Source organism: Macaca thibetana, chromosome X, assembly GCF_024542745.1.
Source record: "Macaca thibetana thibetana isolate TM-01 chromosome X, ASM2454274v1, whole genome shotgun sequence".
Classification (NCBI taxonomy): domain Eukaryota; kingdom Metazoa; phylum Chordata; class Mammalia; order Primates; family Cercopithecidae; genus Macaca; species Macaca thibetana.
Genome location: NC_065598.1, coordinates 24,218,594 through 24,238,711, shown reverse-complemented (window position 1 = coordinate 24,238,711; position 20,118 = coordinate 24,218,594). Strand labels below are relative to the sequence as shown.

Genomic DNA, 20,118 nt, shown 5'->3' with positions numbered 1-20,118 from the left:
AAAAGGGTATAGCCTATGTGTTCCTTTTAAGTTCGAGAAGAGAACCTACGGTGACAGAGTTAGAAAAGTAATTATATGGTGGAGGAGGGAGGGAGAAGTGTTAGACTAGAAAGGAGTCTTTGAGGGTAGAGGAAAAATAGATGTAAAAAAAAAAGCTGTAAACTTAAGATGTGTGCACTTTACTATTACTACATGTTATGCTTCAATAAAATAAGTGCCAATTAAAACGTATCAAAGTAACAAAATCTATAATACTACTAAAAAAGACAAAGCCATAAACTCATTTGTTACCATTTAAGGTGGCTTTTAACATATTTCTTACCTGGAAAATTGGTAACTTGAAGGGAATTTAATTGTCCCTTTAAATGTAAAAGGAAGGAGTTAAACACTTATCAGAGGAACTGTACTTCAAAATACCTAAATGGCCTTATTTGATGAGGAAGAGCTTTACTTTATAGGAGAATAATTGACAAACGAATCATTTTTTTAAACATCCTTTTATAAACCCAAATAAAATTACTGTATTAATTTTAACACAGGCTGAAATGATCAATTGGGGTAAAAGCCATTAGGTGAACAGCTGATGGGTAAGTATACATTTGCATAGTGCCAAAATAACACCACACAGATTATTTTCTAGTGAAAAGGGGAAAAATAACTATAACTCAGAGGGATCAGACAGCCATCACCTAAACTATGCTCAATCATAACATCACTAATGGTGGGTCATGAGATGTCATGGGTCTCATAGTGTAATTCTGCAACAGTGCTTATGGATATTCTAGCAAAAAATGTTCCATTAGCTCTTTCTTTCTTTCCTTCCCTCTCTTTCTTTCTTTCTTTCTTTCTTTCTTTCTTTCTTTCTTTTTCTTTCTTTCTTTTTCTTTCTCTTTCTTTCTTTTTCTTTCTTTCTTTTTTTTTTTTTTTTTTTTTGACAGAGTCTCACTCTGTCGCCCAGGCTGGGGTGCAGTGGCACATTCTCAGCTCACTGCAACCTTTGCCTCCTGGCTTCAAGTGATTCTCATTCCTCAGCCACCTGAGTAGCTGGGATTACAGGCGTGCACCACCACGCCTGGCTAATTTTTGTATTTTTAGTAGAGACAGGGTTTTGCCATGTTGTCCAGGCTGGTCTCGAACTCCTGACCTCAAGTGATCTGCCCACCTCGGTCCCCCAAAGTGCTGGGATTACAGGCATGAGCCACCGCACCCAGCCGCCATTAGCTTGTAATGAACTCCCAATTTATAGAAAATACAGGGAATGGGGAATAAGCTAAATGACATTTCAAAGAAGAAATTAAACAAATCAAGGTAGGATACTTTTTCAGGACAACTGGCATGGTCTCTCAATAACGAAATGCAACCTAAGTATCCATCAACAGATGAATGGATAAAGAAAATGTGATGTGTATGTGTGTGTATATATATGTGTGTGTGTGTGTGTGTGTGTGTATATACACATATATACACAGACACACATACAATGGAGTACTATTCAGCCATAAAAAAGAATGAAATCCAGTCATTCGCAACAACATGGATAGAACTAGAAGTCATTATGCTAAGTAAAATGAGCCAGGCGCAAAAACATAAACTTCACATGTTCTCATTTATTTGTGGAATCTAAAATCCAAAGTAATTGAAGTCATGGACACAGTGAGTAGAAGAATGGTTACCAGAGGCTGGGAAGGGTAGTGGGAGGGTTGAGGAGAAGTGGGGATGGTCAATGGGTACAAAAAAATAGAAAGAATGAAAAAGACCTACTATTTGATAGCACAATAGGGTGACTACAGTCAACAATAACTTAATTGTATATTTTGAAATAACTTAGAGAATGTAATTGGATTGTTTGTAACTCAAAGGATAAATGCTTGAGGGGATGGACGCCCCATTCTCCGTGACGTGCTTATTTCACGTTGCATGCCTGTATCACAACATCTCATGTACCCCAGAAATATATACACCTACTATGTACCCACAAAACTTTTTTAAATTAAAAGACAATAACAACAACTTGAGACTACCCAGATGTGTTATGTGGTCCTGGAATAGAGATCTCGGTTTAGACAAATCAGGTGAATGATTATTGACATGGAAAGTTGGGATGGTTAAATGAAACAAAAGCAGGTTGTAAAACAGTATGAATAGTGTAATCTCATTTGCAAAAAAATACATATATACACAAATGGCAAAATGTCTGGAAGAACATACAGAAGCTATAGCAGTGGCAATGTCTGGGTTTTGGGAACACAGAGGTCTCTCCTTTCTTTTTTGGCTTACTTATGTCTTCTATTTTTTCTTTTCTTTCTTTTTTTTTGAGATGGAGTCTAGCTCTATTACCCAGGCTGGAGTGCAGTGGTACTATCTTGGCTCACTGCAACCTCCGTCTCCTGGGTTCAAGCAATTCTCCTGCTTCAGCCTCCCAAGTCGTTGGAATTACAGGCACGTGCCACCACACCCAGCTAATTTTTGTATTTTTAGTAGAGACCAAGTTTCCCCATATTGGCCAGGCTGGTCTTGAACTCCTGACTTCAAGTGATCCATCCACCTCAGCCTCTCAAAGTGCTGGGATTACTGGCATGAGCCACTGCGCCCAGACAACGTTTTCTTATTTTTTTATAATGCACATATACTGCTTTTTTGTTAATACAGGATTATTTTAAGTTAAATGAAGCAGAACCCTACTGTTGCTAGTAGAGTTGAAGCTTAAGGGTAGGTAGTCAGAAGAAAACTACAGATTATTTTCCTTATTACCATAAAACAGTGAAACTTCTTCTGTGATTGATAACTTTTCCTTTATAATGTTTAAATTTTTTATTGTGATAAGCTACACATAACATAGAACTTACCATCTTTTTCTTGTTTGAGACATGGTCTTGTTCTGTCCCCCAGGCAGGTGTGCAGTGGTGCAAATCATAGCTCACTACAGCCTGGAAGTCCTGGGCTCAAGTGATCCTCCCGCCTCAGCCTCCTGAGTAGCTAGGACTACAGATACACACCACCACACCTGGCTAATTTTACCTTTTTAAATTTTTTGCTGAGACGGGGTCTCACTATGTTGCCTAGACTGGTCTCGAACTCCTGGCTTCAAGAGATCATCCAGCCTCAGCCTCCCAAAGTGTTGGGATTACAGGCGTGAGCCACCACACCCAGCCCAGAACTTACCATCTTAACCATTGCTACACGTACAGTTCAGTGGCATTGAGTACATTCACGCTGTTGTGCAAGCATCACCACCATCCATCTCCAGAAGTTTTTCATCTTTCCACCTGAAACTCTGTACCCATGAAACAATGACTCCCCATTCCCTCTTCCTCGCTAGCACCTGGCAACCTCCCTTCAACTTTGTGTCTCTGCATTTGACTACTCTAGGTACCCCACATAAGTGGAATCATAGTATTTGTCCTTTTATGTCTGGCTTATTTCACTTAGCATAATGACTTCAAGATTCACCCATGTTGTAGCACATATCAGAATGTCCTTCCTTTTTAAGGCCAAATATTATTCCATTGCATGAACTGATCACCTTTTATGTTGACTGATCATTTTAACTTATTTTTCATTTTCAACCTCTAACGTTTATGATGACAAACTGCAAATTTAATTGCTTTTTAAATAAAATTCATGGCAGGTCAAATCCCTGCTCACTGTTGTGAATACCTCCACAGTGTAAGAATTCCTAGAACAGTGAGTGGGACACCTTTACTCAGACAAATCAGATACTTTGTAATGGAAATCAAAGTGGCATATTACTGTTTCGCTTTGTATTTTGAAGCATCCCTGGGTTCACTGCTGGGATTGCTCCAATCGTCGGCTTCAGGCGTGGTCTTGTAATGGCGCCATGCGGACTTATTAAAAACTGGAAGTCTCTCAAATGACTCACTTGAAAGAGCCTATTGGAGAAACAAAAATATACATCAAAGGTCCACAGTGTCATTTTCTCAAGTGAAATAGTAACCCAAATTTTATTATGTAAAACATCAGAAACCTTAATACATATTTTCAAAATGATATTAAAAATACACCTTAGTAGTTTACTTAGACTGGCCAGGAAAATATCAAAGCTTTTTTAAGGGAATGAAAACATTTGCTCATTCAAAATCAGAACTGAAATACACATGACCAGAACAAAACATATTTTAATTCAGCTCATACTGCTTTGAGATGCTCAACTGTTTTTACTATACGTGGTGATTGGTCTCACAAAGGGCCCAGGAAGAAATAGTCTCATGCATCCCAGGTTTATAAACACACACCATCAAGTGATATTAAATATCACATTACTTAGAGGCATGGACATCTAAGATAAATACTCCCAATAACTGGTTAAATTCTGGTGTCACATACACAGGTTGAGTATCCCTTTGAAATGCCTGGGAACAGGCCGGACACAGTGGCTCACACCTGTAATCCCAGCACTTTGGGAGGCTGAGGCAGGTGGATCACCTGAGGTCAGGAGTTAGAAACCAGCCTGGCCAACATGGTGAAACCCTGTCTCTACTAAAAATACAAAAAAATTAGCCGGGTGTGGTGGCACGCACCTGCAATCCCAGCTACTCAGGAGGCTGAGGCAGGAGCATAGCTTGAACCCAGGAGGCGGAGGTTGCAGTGAGCCGAGATGGCGGTACTGCACTCCAGCCTGGGTGACAGAGCGAGGGTCCGTCGAAGAGAAGAGAAGAGAAGAGAAGAGAAGAGAAGAGAAGAGAAGAGAGAGAGAAAAGAAAAGAGAGAAGAGAGAAAAGAGAAGAAAAGAAAAGAAAAGAAAAGAAGGAAGGAAAGAAGGAAGGAAAGAAGGAAGGAAAGAAAGAAAGAAATGCTTGGGACCAGAAGTAGTTCTGATTTTTTCCGATTTTGGAATATTTGCATTGTGTTTACCTGTTAAGCATCCCTAATCTGAAAATCTGAAATCTGGAGTGCTCCAATAAGCATTTCCTTTAAGCTTGACCTTTGAGCAAGCATCACATTGGCGCTCAAAAAGTTCCAGATTTTCAAGCATTTTAGATGGCAGATTCTTGGGTTAGGGATGCTTGATCTGCAGTAGCATGTTATGCCACTGTTTAAAAGAATGAGCCAGTTCTACATAAACTGTTCTGGAAAGATCTCCAAGACAGATTGGAAAGTAAAAAAAATAAGAAGGTGCTGAAATTTCATTTATGTGGGAAAAATTCTATTTTTCCCATATTTATAAATGTAGAATCAACTCTAGGAGGAACCGTAAGACGCTAAGACCTGTGGTGATCTCCGCTGAAGAGAACTGGTGGTTTAGGGCCAGTGGGAGGAGAGATTAATTTTTCCTTTTGCGGCTTTTAAATTTTTATTATGTGTCTATATTACCTATTCAAAAAAAGTTACAAATATTCTAGAGTTTAGAAATAAAAGTCCAATTACCACCAATGAATAAGAAAGAGTGTTACAGAGAAGTTTGTTATGAAATGAACCTTTTATCTAACTATATTATGATTACTGAATTCTTGTAACTTTGGGAAAGCCAGTGAGTTTTTAAAACCAAAGACCAAAATACTTCAGTTTATGAAAATCGACCTCCTTTTAGATCAGATCTTTCAACAGGCATGCAGTTTTTTAAGTCACAATTTAAAATTACGGTTTTAAAAATCAGCATTTTAATTTTTTTTTTCTCTTTTGAGACGGAGTCTCATTCTATCGCCCAGGCTAGAGTACAGCGGCACCATCTTAGCTCACTGCAACCTCTGCCTCGCGGGTTCAAGTGACTCTCCTGCCTCAGCCTCCTGAGAAGCTGGGACTAGAGGCGTGCACCACCACACCAGCTAATTTTTTGTATTTTTAGTAGACATGGGGTTTCACCATGTTGGCCAGGCTGGTCTCGAACTACTGACCTCAGGTGATCCGCCCACCTCAGCCTCCCAAAGTGCTGGGATTACAGGCCTGTGCCACCGTGCCTGGCCAAAATCAGTATTTTAATTTCTATACCTCCACATTTCATATTTTGCTATACCTGAGCATAGAATCAAGGGTGAGGCATAACATGGTTTTCATGGGTAAGTGAAGTAAATCTGAGATGAATCTAAGAGACGATCGCTATTCTCAATCAGCGATTAGAACTTAAAGCTTTAAAAAGCAAAGATGCCTCATACTAACAAATAAAATGCAGTACCTTCAAATAAATGACAGCATCAGTACCCACTCCTTCCATGGAATACAGTTTCAGATCTCCTTGAAAATATCTAGCATACAGACGGGAAATTGGCAAACCATAACCAAATCCAGCCTATTGAGAAAAGAAAATTAATACAGTGAGACAGGCACAAATGCTAACACATTTTATATGATGACCATTCAGAGAAGGTTAAAATAAATTCTTGATTCAGATGTAAATCAAAGAAATTACTGACTCAACCTTTACAATGATGTATATCCTCTTCTATGGCAAACAACCTCTTTATTTTCACCCTGCAAAAACATGTCTTACATGTTTGGATAATAATAAAAATATTCTATTTTTTGACTAATACTTTTTTAGCATTTAAAAGCAAAGTTTTATCATTTTTAAAAAGCACATTCCAAGGCTGGGCACGGTGGCTCACACCTGTAATCCCAGCACTTTGGGAGGCTGAGGCAGGTAGATCACTTGAGGTCAGGAATTCGTGACCAGCCTGGCCAACATGGCGAAACCCCGTCTCTACTACAAAAATTAGCTGGGCCAGGTGGTGGGAGACTGTAGTCCCAGCTACTCAGGAGGCTGAGGCAGGAGAATCGCTTGAACCTGGGAGGTGGAGGTTGCAGTGAGCTGAGATGGTGCCACTGCACTCCAGCCTGGGTGACCGAGCGAGACTCCATCTCCACAAAAGAAAAAAAAAAAAAAAAAGCACATTCCAAATCAAGAGGAATGTGACCTGATGACAGAACTAAACCACATCATTTCAACGTCCCATGATCAGATTTCCCTGCTCTTAGAAGTGAAAATCAATAGCGCAGTGCTGAGTGCAAATCTACCAGTAACAAGATGAGAACACGGAAAGGAAAACAATTTTCTGAGAGGCAACTTCTAAGGTTCCGGGAATGTGAGAATATTTTGGTATATTATAGTTCAGATATTTTTAGAGATTAAAAAAAATTTTCAGTACCTTCCTATATCTCTATGTCATGGAACTCTGACTGTCAATAACAGGTGTTCAGGGAGAAAAAAAAAGGTCTCAGGTATGGACAAGAACAATACGAATCGAAACTAAATGTAATACCGTTTGCAGTGGCAGTGGGGCAGGGTGTGGAAGGAGATATTTTAACACCAAGCTTCCTCACTTCTGGTTAAATCTATGAACAAGGTTAAGGAAGGAGGGCAGGGGACCATGTGCATAGAGTCACATGGGCCTTAGACTCAGATAGACCCAAGTTGAAATCCACTTTCTGTGTGACTCTGAGCAGTTTGCTCAACCTCTTTGAGACCGATTTTTCATCTGAATATATGATTTTAAAAAAAACTGACCTCAGAGCTGCTATAAGGATTAAATAATATAACAAGTATCAAATCTTGGCACAGTGCTTACCACAGTAAAACTAAATAAATCAAAGCTGGTACTCTAGCTACTGGGAGCAGCAATTTTATGAAGTTACATGGATTTCTGCCCTTTTCTAACATCTCTCCTTGATACCTCCTCTCAGGGTAGCGTCTAACTGAAAGGGCAGAGGGTAAAAGAACATACTCCATTATTTGAGGGCTTTAGGACTTGCTGAATATGGCCAGTAGTGAAGATGAGATATCTATAGTAGTGACTCAGGTAACCAGAGCAAAGAAACTAGCTCACTCTAGGAAGAGATGTGAGGAAATCTGCCTTCTATGCTCAAGCAAGGCCCAGAGCCTGCCCTCAGGTCCAACACAGAACAGGCGAGAGCTCCGAGGCCAATGCAGATGTGAGTGTAAGCCCAGACTCCCAGAGTGCAGAGGAGGGGTCTGGACCTCGGATTGGCTGAGGTTCAGGAAAGGTTTCCCAGACGGTCAAAGCATCAGCAGGAGTTCGCTGGGTGGATATTCTCACAACAGAAATGCACGTGTAAAGGCACAGAGGTGTAAAAGTGCAAGTTGCTCAATGAGGAAATTATGTTTTCTAGTAGTACATATCCATGTGCCCACTTTAAAGCTGAGGAGAGTTTCTTTTTCTTTTTCTTTTTTTTTTTTTTTGAGGCAGAGTCTCGCTCTGTCGCCCAGGCTGGAGTGTAGTGGCATAATCTTGGCCCACTGCAACCTCCACCTCCCAGGTTCAAGCAATTCATGTGCCTCAGCCTCCTGAGTAGCTGGGATTACAAGTGTGCGCCACTGCTCCTGACTATTTTCATGTATTTTTAGTAAAGACCGGGTTTCACCATGTTGGCCAGGCTGGTCTCGAACTCCTGACCTCAAGTGATCCACCCGCCTTGGCCTCCCAAAGTGCTAGGATTACAGGCCAGTTTCTTAACTGGGAGAGCCACTAGTGGAAGCATTTCTTCAAAAGGAAAGGCCACATAGTACACTGGAAAGAACACAGACATGGCCAGCACCAGCTCTGCAGTTAATTAGTTCAATGACTTTGGGCAAGGTCATTTCCTCATTTCCTCATCTCTACAATGGGAGTGTGCGTGCGTAATTTTTAAAGGTCTCTTACAAGTCCCCAGTTCCTCAAGATGCTATTTTAAGACCTGGAAGAGACAATCTATATTTCTTTTAAACAACTGGGGAAGGTGCTACATTTGTTTGTGCTGCCTTTTTTCCTTTTGATGTGTATTTAAGTGCATGCCAGAGCCTAGTCAAGGCAATGCCTCTCAAACGTGATCTTTCATGAATTTTCTCGAATCCTATATAAATGATTTCCTGTTTCCAACATGCTGAGTTAACAAACTCTGTCTCAAATAAAGGATGCAAAGTGTTTGATTTTATTAATACAAATAAAATATAATCTTATGTGCTTATCAGTCAGGTAGGACTTTAAAATGAAACTTAATTTATACCCTGAACCATTTTGCAGACTGATAGATATGTTGCTGTGTTTAATGACAAAGGGTTCAATTGTTGTTTGTCAATTAGAAACACTCAGCAGGGGAAGCAAGTGTGGCCCTACCAGGATCTAAATGCTACCATGGTAACCAGAGGCTTTTCTCACTGCCTTAATAGGGCTGAAGGTTATTTCCAGAGTGAGACAGAAAGGGCTCTGAAAACGCATACACCACCTATATGTTTCATGCTAATGTTATTTAATATAAAAATTTAATGTTTCCATAATTTAACATTTTAATTATATAAACAAATTTGACAGTGGAGATTCCAAGGCACTAGGTGATTCGTGCCTCTGTGGTATGCACGCCAGAGTGTGCAGGACCAAGCGGCAGCTATGCATTCAGTACTGTCCCTTTGCTCACCCACTGGTAACTTCTACCCCTGCCAAGGGTAGCACAAAGTGGAAAATGGTGCTCCAGTAGCAGTCTTACCACGATGAGGTACTTTTTCTCTGTATTTGGGAGTGAGGCACTCAGCTCGGAGTGTTTCTTAGAGATAAATCAGAGAGGAAATAGAAGTACAAAGAAAGTAGCCAAGGCAAAAAATTCCCCCTCCTCCAAACCGCAACATTCTAAATCAACTACACTAATGTGACAACCTGGGGAGAGAGGCAGCTCCCTCTGAGCCCCTTCCCGTGTTTATGATCTTTCCTTCAGCAGCAGTTTGAGATGCTTACCAAAGGGGCAGCTCTGGTAGGCTCCAGGCTGGGTCTAGGAGCAGTCGAATACATGTAGTTAAAAAGACGATCTATTTTTCGAAGTGGGACACCACCGCCTAGGTCACTGATCTGCAACGTACAAAATGTTAACAATCAAAACAAAGAAGTTGATCTATACTTAGTAGGAGGCAATGGGTTCATTAAATAAAGTACATAGCAGATTACTCTAAAATGTACAAGGACTTTGAATCCCCAGTGACATATGGTTCCTTTGTGAACAGTGTAAAGCAAAGGTGGCCGAATGGTACAGTAGGATCCAACAGGCTTGGTGTTGAGGTCTTGTTCAACTCCATGAATAACAAGGTTCTAATGAAGTTTAAATAAGGTAACTTAAGCCAAGGATCTAGCATAGAACTTACAAATAGGACACTCAATAAATGTCAATTTTCTTCCCTCTGATTTTTCAATGTCTAGATACTATTAAATCACAACTGATAATTAAAGTATACATGCGCATAAAACAGTTACCTTAATGGATAAGTCTTCTTTACCCAAAGTAACGAGGGTTTTAACAGCGGGGTAGCCCTCTTTTCTGTCTTCATAGAGTTCGACTGTCGCTCTCATTGAGTTCTAAAATAATAAGATCTTTTTGTTAATCATACTGCCGAATCACAAACCACAATTTTTAAAGAGAAAGAAGTGCGTGACTTATACCCAACAACCCTTTTTTGGGGCAAATATTAGTTGGATTTTTATGGCACTTTTCCCTCTAAAGAGCTTAGCTAAATGTGCTCAAATCAAGGAAAAATTTCCTGACACTTTGTTTTTCACCTAGTTTTAGCCTCATCTAACATGCTAAATATTTATTTTTCTCTCCTTCTTCTTCTTCTTCTTCTTTTTTTTTTTTTTTTTTGCTTTACGGTATTTAAATTATTCAACTCAATCCAGAGGAATGTTTTTATCGCATGTAATGAGGCTATGCAGAGGCTCATTTGTGTACTTTAAATCCTATTTATCAGTCTGCATTTATAGAGCACCTTTTCTCTAAAGGAGGCAGAAAAACTGAAAGGATGCATGCTTCCCACAAAAATTAATCATTTGGCTGAAAAAAGTAGAAGAAATATTGGTTAAAAAGAAATTCTGAAAAAGCCACAGCTGCTGAAGAGAAAGTTCACAATTGAATGCCCATTTCAACCTTAAAGCATTACATCAGTAACACTCTAATTTTTGGAAGCAAATCAGCATAACTGATTTTTCAGGTGTTCAATTTAGTGTTTCACGCATTGGAAGAAATGAAATTTTAGCTCAAATGCCTTGTGCCTGTAATACTGCTACTGTAAATGTCATTAGCTACTGATTAACAAAAGCAACAGCTTAAGTTGCAGAGTCTAAAGAATTTGGTGGGGTGGTGGGGGCTGGTTCTTTTGGTCCAGCTCATCTACATCTTTCTCTGCCTCTCTTGGATCTTCTGAATTGATTCAAATATTTTATAAAAGGGTTGCAGGATCTCTCAGGATTGGAACAACCACTAATGTACCAGTGTGGTTAATTTTCAGAAGCATAAATATGTATAAACATGTTTTTATTTTGATCTGGCTACCACCAATAAAGCCTTTGCCAGGTTTGGAAACTAAAAAGCATCTCTAATCTCATAACTAAAGAAAAAAACAGTATGGATTTTACATAAAATCACTAAAGTGCAATTAAGCTTCAAAATCGATATGTACTAATATTCACGAAAACTATACTGTACACAGCAATTTTTCATCTCACAGTGTACAAATTATAAAACCCACAGGATATCAGAAATAGAATTTTTAAAATGGTTATGCAAAACCTTTTTCTTATGCTAATCTAATGAATCCATTATGCTCTGAATCAGAGTAATTTAAAATGAAGACTTCTTTCCATGTTTTTAAAATTCCACTTACCTTGAACAACTCAAATAGCATATGAAACAGATGTGAGGGCACATAAACCACCTGAATAGGTTTGTCTGGCGCTTTGGCTGAAAACAGAGACAAAACCATCAATCAATAAGGACCCAAACTAGGAGAAACTCAAGAAGGATGTTTGCACTCTATTTTCCAAGTGTGTGAAACACAGCTCTATAAAAGGCTAACTTGGGTTTCCACCTCTAAAGGCAGGGCTGAGCAAAAGCATATGCTTTGGAATCAAACAAACCTGGGGTGAAACCCCGTTCCTTCACTTACCAGCTATGTGACCTTGCATAAATCACTCAATCTCTTTGAAACTTTGTTGAGCAGAATTGGAATATTATCACCTAGGCCATAGTATCCTGAGCAGTACAGAAGGCCAGACAGATATCACTGGGTGTTTTTCAAATTGGGGGCTACCTTCTGCCACTGACCCCAGGGGGAATTCCATGGGGAATGTGGAGCAACAGGGAAAATAAACAAAGGGCTGGTGAACTGGACTAAATGGCAGTGTTCAATTTTGTTAAATTATGACAAACAAGACATCTTATAGCATAGAATGTAAGGTTCACGTAACTTTTTCTCAAGCAGCTAGCAGATAAACCCCTAGAGACCTACGATTTTTTCCCCTTGCACCATGGATCGTCTGAAGAAAATCTGAGAAACACCAAAACCCGGGTCAAGCACTAAGAACAGTGTGGGATACAGAGTAGATGCTCAAAAATATAGTCCTTCCTCCTCCTCATGACCCAAAATCACTTAAGAGATTGAAACTACATGAACTCTCTCAGGTAGAATGCTGTCATTTCAACCAGCTACTTCCTCTAATAAAGTAATTAACAATAATATAAATTAGAGTTCACATTTGCTTGATTCTTAGCAGTCTACAAAGAGCTTTCACATACATTATTCAATTGACTCCTCCTGACAACATTTCCTGGCTCCTAGCAGGGTGGTGGTGTTTAGCGGCGTGGAAACAGGCTTTGGGAAGCCTGTGTGACTTGCCCATGGTCCCAGAAGTGGCACCGAAACTGGACACCTGAACCGAGAGCTTTTGATTCTAATCCTGAACTCTTCAAAGAGCAATTATTTTTATTTTTATTTATTTATTTTTTGAGACACAGTCTTGCTCTGTTGCCCAGGCTGGAGTGCAGTGGCGCCATCTCGGCTCACTGCAGCCTCCACCTCCCGGGTTCAAGCGATTATCCTGTCTCAGCCTCCTGAGTGGCTGGGATTACAGGTGTGCGCTGCCACTCCTGGCTAATTTTTGTATTTTTAGTAGAGACGGGGTTTCCCCATGTTGGACAGGCTGGTCTCGAACTCCTGACCTCAGGTGTTCGCCCACCTCGGCCTCCCAAAGTGCTGGGATTGCAGGTGTGAGCCATTGCGCCTGGCTCCTTTATTGTCATTCTAATGGGGCTCGAGGAACAAGCTGGGTACTCAGTTTATCTTGTACCAAATGGCATCATTAGTTACATAAACAGCCTTATGAATTCAACATTTTCACCCCAAATCTCAAGAAAAGGCAAATGCCTTTTATATAGTGGGGTTTTGTTTTGTTTTGTTTTGTTTTTTCAGTTTAAACAACATTCTCTAGGAGCCATCTAAAGGCTTGCTCAATTACTTGCACTTTTCTTTGGGAACATTATAGTTTAGATTTCTTTCCTTCCTTTTAAAACCATGTCAGATGTTTTTGTCCATGACTCTTTCCTAGTTCTGGGTCTCGAGGCTGGCTGTTAAGTAGTAGATGCTTAATAGATGTTTGCTGACTTATAAATAAGTAGAATATGAATTTTCCATCTAAGGGCACATTTTAAAAAGTCAATTAAAAAAATGGCCTAGGTTTGTCATGTTCAAGACTCCAGAAATAATAAAGTCTCTATTTTGTACAATCATTGCTCCAAATGCCATTAGTTGAAACAGCATTTAAGAAATACCATTAGATATAAGGAATTTTATTTCCAGACAGTTCTCCTTCCAAAATAAAAAAGCATCCACTTAAGGTGTTCAGGATCAACCTCCAACCTGCATCTCCAACATAGAACTTGTTAAGGCAAAAGCACATTCCTTAATCATGTTCACAGAGAGCTCTAGCATTAAGAAATTATACATAAAAATAATCACTACACTACCCAAAGCAACATAAAGCTAGAGGCTACCTAGAAACACCAGCATTCATTTATCGTAGTGATAGGACAAGGGGCTTCAGAACATGATTGAAAGGGGGCTTCTGTAATTCGTGAGACAATGCCAAAAAGAGTCGGAAAGCTCCTCTCCTGGTGGGTGAGCTGCCCAGCATGACAGCCTCAGTGGGGACGGAATGTGCTGACATGGCTGGCACTTGGGAATCAGCAAGAACAGGCCTGCTGCTTTGGCCTTTAGAATGAGGGAGGCTGCCACTCACGCAAAAGAGCAATTTGTTACTACCTGTGGATGTGAGGTCAGCTCCTGCCTAGTCCGTATGAAGAGAGAGAGAGAATATTAAGATGGTTCTCATCAGGAACACTCCAGACAAGCCCACTTGGTCCTGGTAGTGTATTTATTCAATGGGGATATGACTCTTCTCAGAGAACTCAAGAGACCTTGAAAGCAGCTTTGACTTCATGCCTTCTAGTCAAATGGAGGGGCCATGTCCTTCAACAGCAGCCTGAACTCCTTTCATAGTTTAATCTCATTATAAGAGAAATACATTTTTAATGTACTTCTGAGGGGGAATTTGGTTTATCTTTCTTTTTTTTCTTTTTTTTTTTTTTTTGAGACAGGGTCTTGCTCTGTCACCCAGGCTGGAATGCAGTCATGTGATCTCGGCTCACTGCAGCCTCTTACCTCCTGGGCTCAAGCGATCCTCCCACTTTAGCCTCCTGAGTAGCTGGGATTAGACACATGCCACTATGCCCAGCTAATTTTTCTATTTTGTGTAGAGACAGGGTTTTGCTATATTGCCCAGGCTGGTCTCGAACTCCTGGGCTCAAGAGATTCTCCTGCCTCAGCCGCCCAAAGTGCTGGGATTACAGGTGTGAGCCACCATGCCTGGCCTGGTTTATCTTTAATTGTAAATGCTCACACCCTGTCATTCCACATCTAGGAATCCAACCTGAAGAAATACTTTCATATGTTCACAAATTTTTCCACCCTCCCCACCTCTCACACTCTTTCATAGCTCATTATATGGAATATAGGAAAACCGGAAATCCTAAATGTATACCCATAGGAAAATAGTTAAATAAATTATGGTAAGCTACACTATGGATAATCTCTAAATGAGATTAATACTTGCAAAGGTGTTCAAGGTGAAGTGAAAAACACGTTATAAATAGGGTTAAAGCTATACATGCTTTATGCAAAAACCAAAACTCTGTATGGGACTGAGAAAGTAGTGGGAGATTTCCCTTTTCACTCACATTTCTGTATTTGTATTTTTGTGATGAGCATGTCTCTTCCATAATTTACAAATAAAAAATAAAAGGAATATGTAAATAAATATGCAATCATATGATGAACATAAAAATCATCTGTAACCCCATTACCCAGAGAGCTGCTATTTGTATTTTGGTAGTATAAATCCTTCAAAATATTTTCCAATGAACTTCCACTATTATAAACTTTTATAGCCTGTATTTTTAAAAAACATCTCAAATTTTCCCATACATTATTCGTTTAAAGCATCATTTTAAAGGGCTGCATAGTATTCTAAATTATAGGTGTACCACAATTCAGTTAAACAATGCTCTATTGTGGAAAACTTGGGTTGTTTTCTAACTTTATAAGAAAACTACTGTGATCATCAATCTTGTACATAAATCTGTGCATCTCTATTTTCATGTATTTTTGTTTGTTTTTTGAGATGGGGTTTCACTCTATTGCCGAGGGTGGAGTGCTATGGCACTATCTCAGCTCACTGCAACCTCCGCCTCCCGGGTTCAAGTGATTCTCCTGCCTCAGCCTCCCAAGCAGCTGAGAATACAAGCATGTGCTACCACGCCTGGCTAATTTTTGTATTTTTTGTAGAGATGGGGTTTCGCCATGTCACTCGGGCTGGTCTTAAACTCCTGGACTCAAGAGATCCACCCACTTTGGCCTCCCAAAGTACTGGGATCACAGGCATGAACCACCGTGTCCAGCCTCTATTTTCTTATAATAAATGTTCTGAAGTTTAATTTACTGGACCAAAGAATATGACCATTATTAACTTATTTACTGGGCCAAACAGAAAGAACATTGTTGGCATTTTTTAGAAAGGGTATACCACTTTAAGCTTATACAAGAAATATATGTGCTGGTGAGAAAGTATTTTTGTGGGCACAAATTCAAAGCATTAAAATGTTTTAATCACTGTCATTTTGAAAGAAAAAAATGGCATTTCTGGCCGGGCGCGGTGGCTCACGACTGTAATCCCAGCACTTTGGGAGGCCGAGGCGGGTGGATCACCTGAGGTCAGGAGCTCACGACCAGCCTGGCCAACATGGTGAAACCTCGTCTCTACTAAAAATACAAAAATTAGCCAGGCATGGTGGCAGGCACCTGTAATCCCAGCTACTCAGGGGCCTGAGGCAGGAGAATCACTTGAACCTGGAAGGCAGAGGCTGCAGTGAGCTGAGATCACACCACTGTACTCCAGCCTGGGCAGCAGAGTGAGACTCCTTCTCAAAAAAAAAAAAAAAAAAAAAAAAAAAGGCATTTGTCTGTGTTTTTGTTTGTACTTCCTTGATTAGTGAAGTTAAACACTTTTCCATATGTTTATTGACTGTTTGCATTTGTTACTTTGAGAAGAGCCTATTTATACCTTTGTACATACTCTACCTTGATTACTTCTGTTCCAAGAATTCTGGGGTCTAACACATTACACATTCCTGTATAAAAACTCCTTACAATAATATATCTGGTTGGCCAAAGGCACAGAAAGTTTACAAAATATATAAGAAAATGAAAAAATTTTGGATCTCACTGAAATATGGCTTAGGTATAAAGAGCTTCTTAGTCAGCTTTTTTGAATGTAAGGTTAAAATTAGTTTTCTTTTACCATTGAATTCTTCAACTTCCAGCTCTGGAGCTACCAGGTAATACTGTTCACACAGCATCTTGGCTGTTTCATATGCATCTACAAGAAAAGGAAAAAGTTTAGCTGCTGCACTAATAACATATAGGCACAAGCATGTATGTGTGTGTGTGTGTGCATGCATGTGCATATATATATCTATAGGTATATAAGATAAAGAAACTGTCTAAACAGATGGATGTAGAATTAATCAACTACAACCTTTTACAAAATATCCTTTTGTGGCTTTAATAGAATTACCATGACTAAAACAAAAGTTCTCTTTTCTATTTTTTCCAAGACAGCGTCTCACTCTGTCGCCTAGGCTAGAGTACAGTGGTGTGATCATAGCTCACTGCAGGCTCGAACTAATGGGCTCAAGCAGTCCTCCCATCTCAGCCTCCCAAGTAGCTGGCCTTACAGGCACATGCCACCATGCCCAGCTAATCTCTCTTTTCTTAAAGGATTTTTTTGTTTGTTTGTTTTTTGAGACAGAGTCTCACTCTGTTGCCCAGGCTGGAGTGCAGTGGTGCCATATCGGCTCACTGCAACCTCCGTCTCCCAGGCTCAAGCGATTCTCCTGCCTCAGCCTCCCGAGTAGCTGGGATTACAGGCGGATGGCACCACGTCCGGCTAATTTTTGTATTTTTAGTAGAGATGAGGTTTCACTATGTTGGCCAGGCTGGTCTCGAACTCCTGACCTCAGGTGATCCACTCACTTTGGCCTCCCAAAAGTGCTGGGATTACAGGCATGAGCCACCGTGCCTGGCTTTCTTTTCTTAAAGTTTTAATGACCATAACAATGGCAACATACTAGAATACTGGCAATTCAACTAGCTGTATACCAAACACGTATTTGTTTAACTTATAACTATTACCAGAAGATATTTTTCATGAAAATTTAGGAACTCAAGACTATACTTTCCAAGCACCATGCAACCTGACTAAATTGTAGCAAAATAATATTTGTCATGATCTTAAAAATAATAATGCCAACAGTCTTGTGGTTTGCCAGAGTTATTTGTAAGTGAAACCTCAGTAAGTATTTGCTGAATGAATGGATTTCCATGAGCCACACAATTTAAATTACTGGAGATGCCACTATCACTTTAAAAGGTCCTTTCAATTAGTTAAAGGTAACAGGCTGGGGCTGATATTTATCAAAGTCTGAGGAGCAACAGTTCACTTTTTAAAGGATAAAATAAAAGACATATGGTAAGAAGATCAGAGCCATTACAGAAAGAGCTGGAAGACAGAATTCAGGAGATTCAAAGATGGGGAGCAAATTCAGAAAGCAAAGGTGCATTACAAGACATTGGATACTGCATGTATGCCTTTTCTCTGGAACTGTAAACAATCTGAGGTCAGTGTTTGTGTCTTAACACTTGTTTTATAACTTGCATAGAACTTCGTATAGTGCCTATGTAGATGGTCAACAAACAGTCCTTGAGCCAGGTGCAGTGGCTCACGCCTGTAAACCCAGGACTTTGGGAGGCCGAGGTGGGCTGATCACTTGAGGCCGGGAGTTCAAGACCAGCCAGGCCAACATGGTGAAACCCCGTCTCTACTAAAAATACAAAAATTAGCCATGCATGGTGGTGAGTGTCTGTAATCCCAGCTAGTTGGGAGGCTAGTTGGGAGGCTGAGGCAGGAGAATTGCTTGAACCCAGGAGGTAGAAGTTGCAGTGAGCCGAGATCGTGCCACCGCACTCCAGCCTGGGGGACAGAGTGAGACTCCATCTCAAAATTAAAAAAAAACATAAATTAAAATAAATTAAAAATTTTTTAAAAACCTTGGTTTGATAAATTTTAAACCTTTTGGTAATTTACTTTTAAAAAATGTTTATTGGAGATGATTATTATACCATACAATTCACTCATTGAAAGTAAAGTTTACTTTTAAAAAATCTTTATTGGAGATAATTCTTATACCATACAATTCACTCACTGAAAGTAAAGTGTACACACGGCCGGGCGCAGTGGCTCACACCTGTAATCCCAGCACTTTGGGAGGCCGAGGCAGGGGGATCACTTGAGGTCAGGAGTTCGAGACCAGCCTGGCCAACATGGTGACACCCCTTCTCTACTAAAAATACAAAAATTAGCCAGGCATGGTGGCGGGTGCCTGTAGTCCTAGCTACTCAGGAGGTTGAGGCAGGAGAACTACTTGGACCTGGGAGGCAGAGGTTGCAGTGAGCCGAGATCACGCCACTGCATTCCAGCCTGGGTAACAGAGTGAGACTCCATCTCAAAAAAAAAAAAAGTACATACAACTCAGTGGTTTTTAGTATATAGTCAGAGCTGTGCATTAATCACTATAATCAAGTTTACATTTTCATCACTACCAAAAGAAGTTCCAAACCCGTTAGCAGTTACTCCCCTCCACCCAGCCCTAGGTAACCATGGATCTACTTTGTCTCTATAGATTTGCTATTCTGGACTTTTTACATAAACGGAATAATATGCGGTCTTCTGTGACTGGCTTCTTCCACCAGCATGTTTTCAAGCATCATCTACATCATAGCATGTATCAGAACCTCATTTCTTTTTATTGCTATATTATATTCCATTGTGCAAGTATACCATATTTTCTTTATCCATTCATCAGCTGGTAGACATCTGGGTTGTTTCCACTTTTTGGCTATTATGAATAGTGCTGCTATGAACCTTCATGTCCAAACATTTGTGTGAACATATGCCTTCATTTCTCTTGGGTATATACCTAGGAGTAGAAAATTGCTGCTTCGTGGGCGCATTTGGAATGTTCTCAACAGGATTATCAGCTCTTTGGAGACAGGCTCTTATTTCCTTTATATTCCCCACAGCATTACTGTGCAAAAGTAGATATTGTGCTTGTTTAATATTCAAGAGGTGAGAAAAAGAAGGAAGGAAGGAAAGGGGGAAAAGTAAGCCCTACAGAATGTTAATGTTAAAAATTGACATTATTAACCTACAATAATACAAAGATAAGATTAGGGTATGTTCAGACTATAAATTTACCAAATTAAAATTTTATCTATTATTTGACCTCAGAGTAAGAATTCTGATTCTTTTACTAAACTTTTAGAATTAAATCCCTATAAAGAACCAAATATAGAGATATTAAAATAACTCAGACAAGGTGAAATAATGAGGGACAGCAAAAAGGAAACAGCAGTAAGAGGAGAAAAAAAATGTTTCAAAGAGTTGGTCAGTATGAAAATAGACACTTAAGTAGGATTGAATTTCAACCCTGAAAAAGAAAGAAAGTTAAAAATTTTGAATTATACTAAATTTACAAGTGTTTTCCTAGGCTATAATAAACCTTATCAAATATCTCTAAAGTACTTTTGTCAAAAGAAGAGAAATCAAGACTCACTCCTCTTGCTTAGCCTATGCCACCAAACAATGCTACATCTCCACCTAGTGACGTGAAAGCACAAAGTTGAACAGGAATTTCCAAGATCACAAACACTGAAACCTAAAAACGATCATTCATTATCCATAC

The 20,118-nt window shown here is 39.7% G+C and overlaps 1 protein-coding gene across 1 annotated transcript in view; it reads right to left on the bottom strand.

Moving 5' to 3' along the window:
• The window catches only part of PDK3 (pyruvate dehydrogenase kinase 3), an 80,406-nt gene that overhangs the window by 13,851 nt on the left and 46,437 nt on the right, over positions 1-20,118 (bottom strand). The window contains exons 6-11 of the mRNA XM_050777370.1: positions 16,617-16,694; positions 11,591-11,667; positions 10,188-10,289; positions 9,678-9,788; positions 6,131-6,244; positions 3,751-3,890 (exon numbers count right to left, since the gene is read on the bottom strand). Coding sequence (XP_050633327.1) covers positions 3,751-3,890; positions 6,131-6,244; positions 9,678-9,788; positions 10,188-10,289; positions 11,591-11,667; positions 16,617-16,694 — 622 coding nt within the window. The remainder of the gene's footprint in view (positions 1-3,750; positions 3,891-6,130; positions 6,245-9,677; positions 9,789-10,187; positions 10,290-11,590; positions 11,668-16,616; positions 16,695-20,118) is intronic.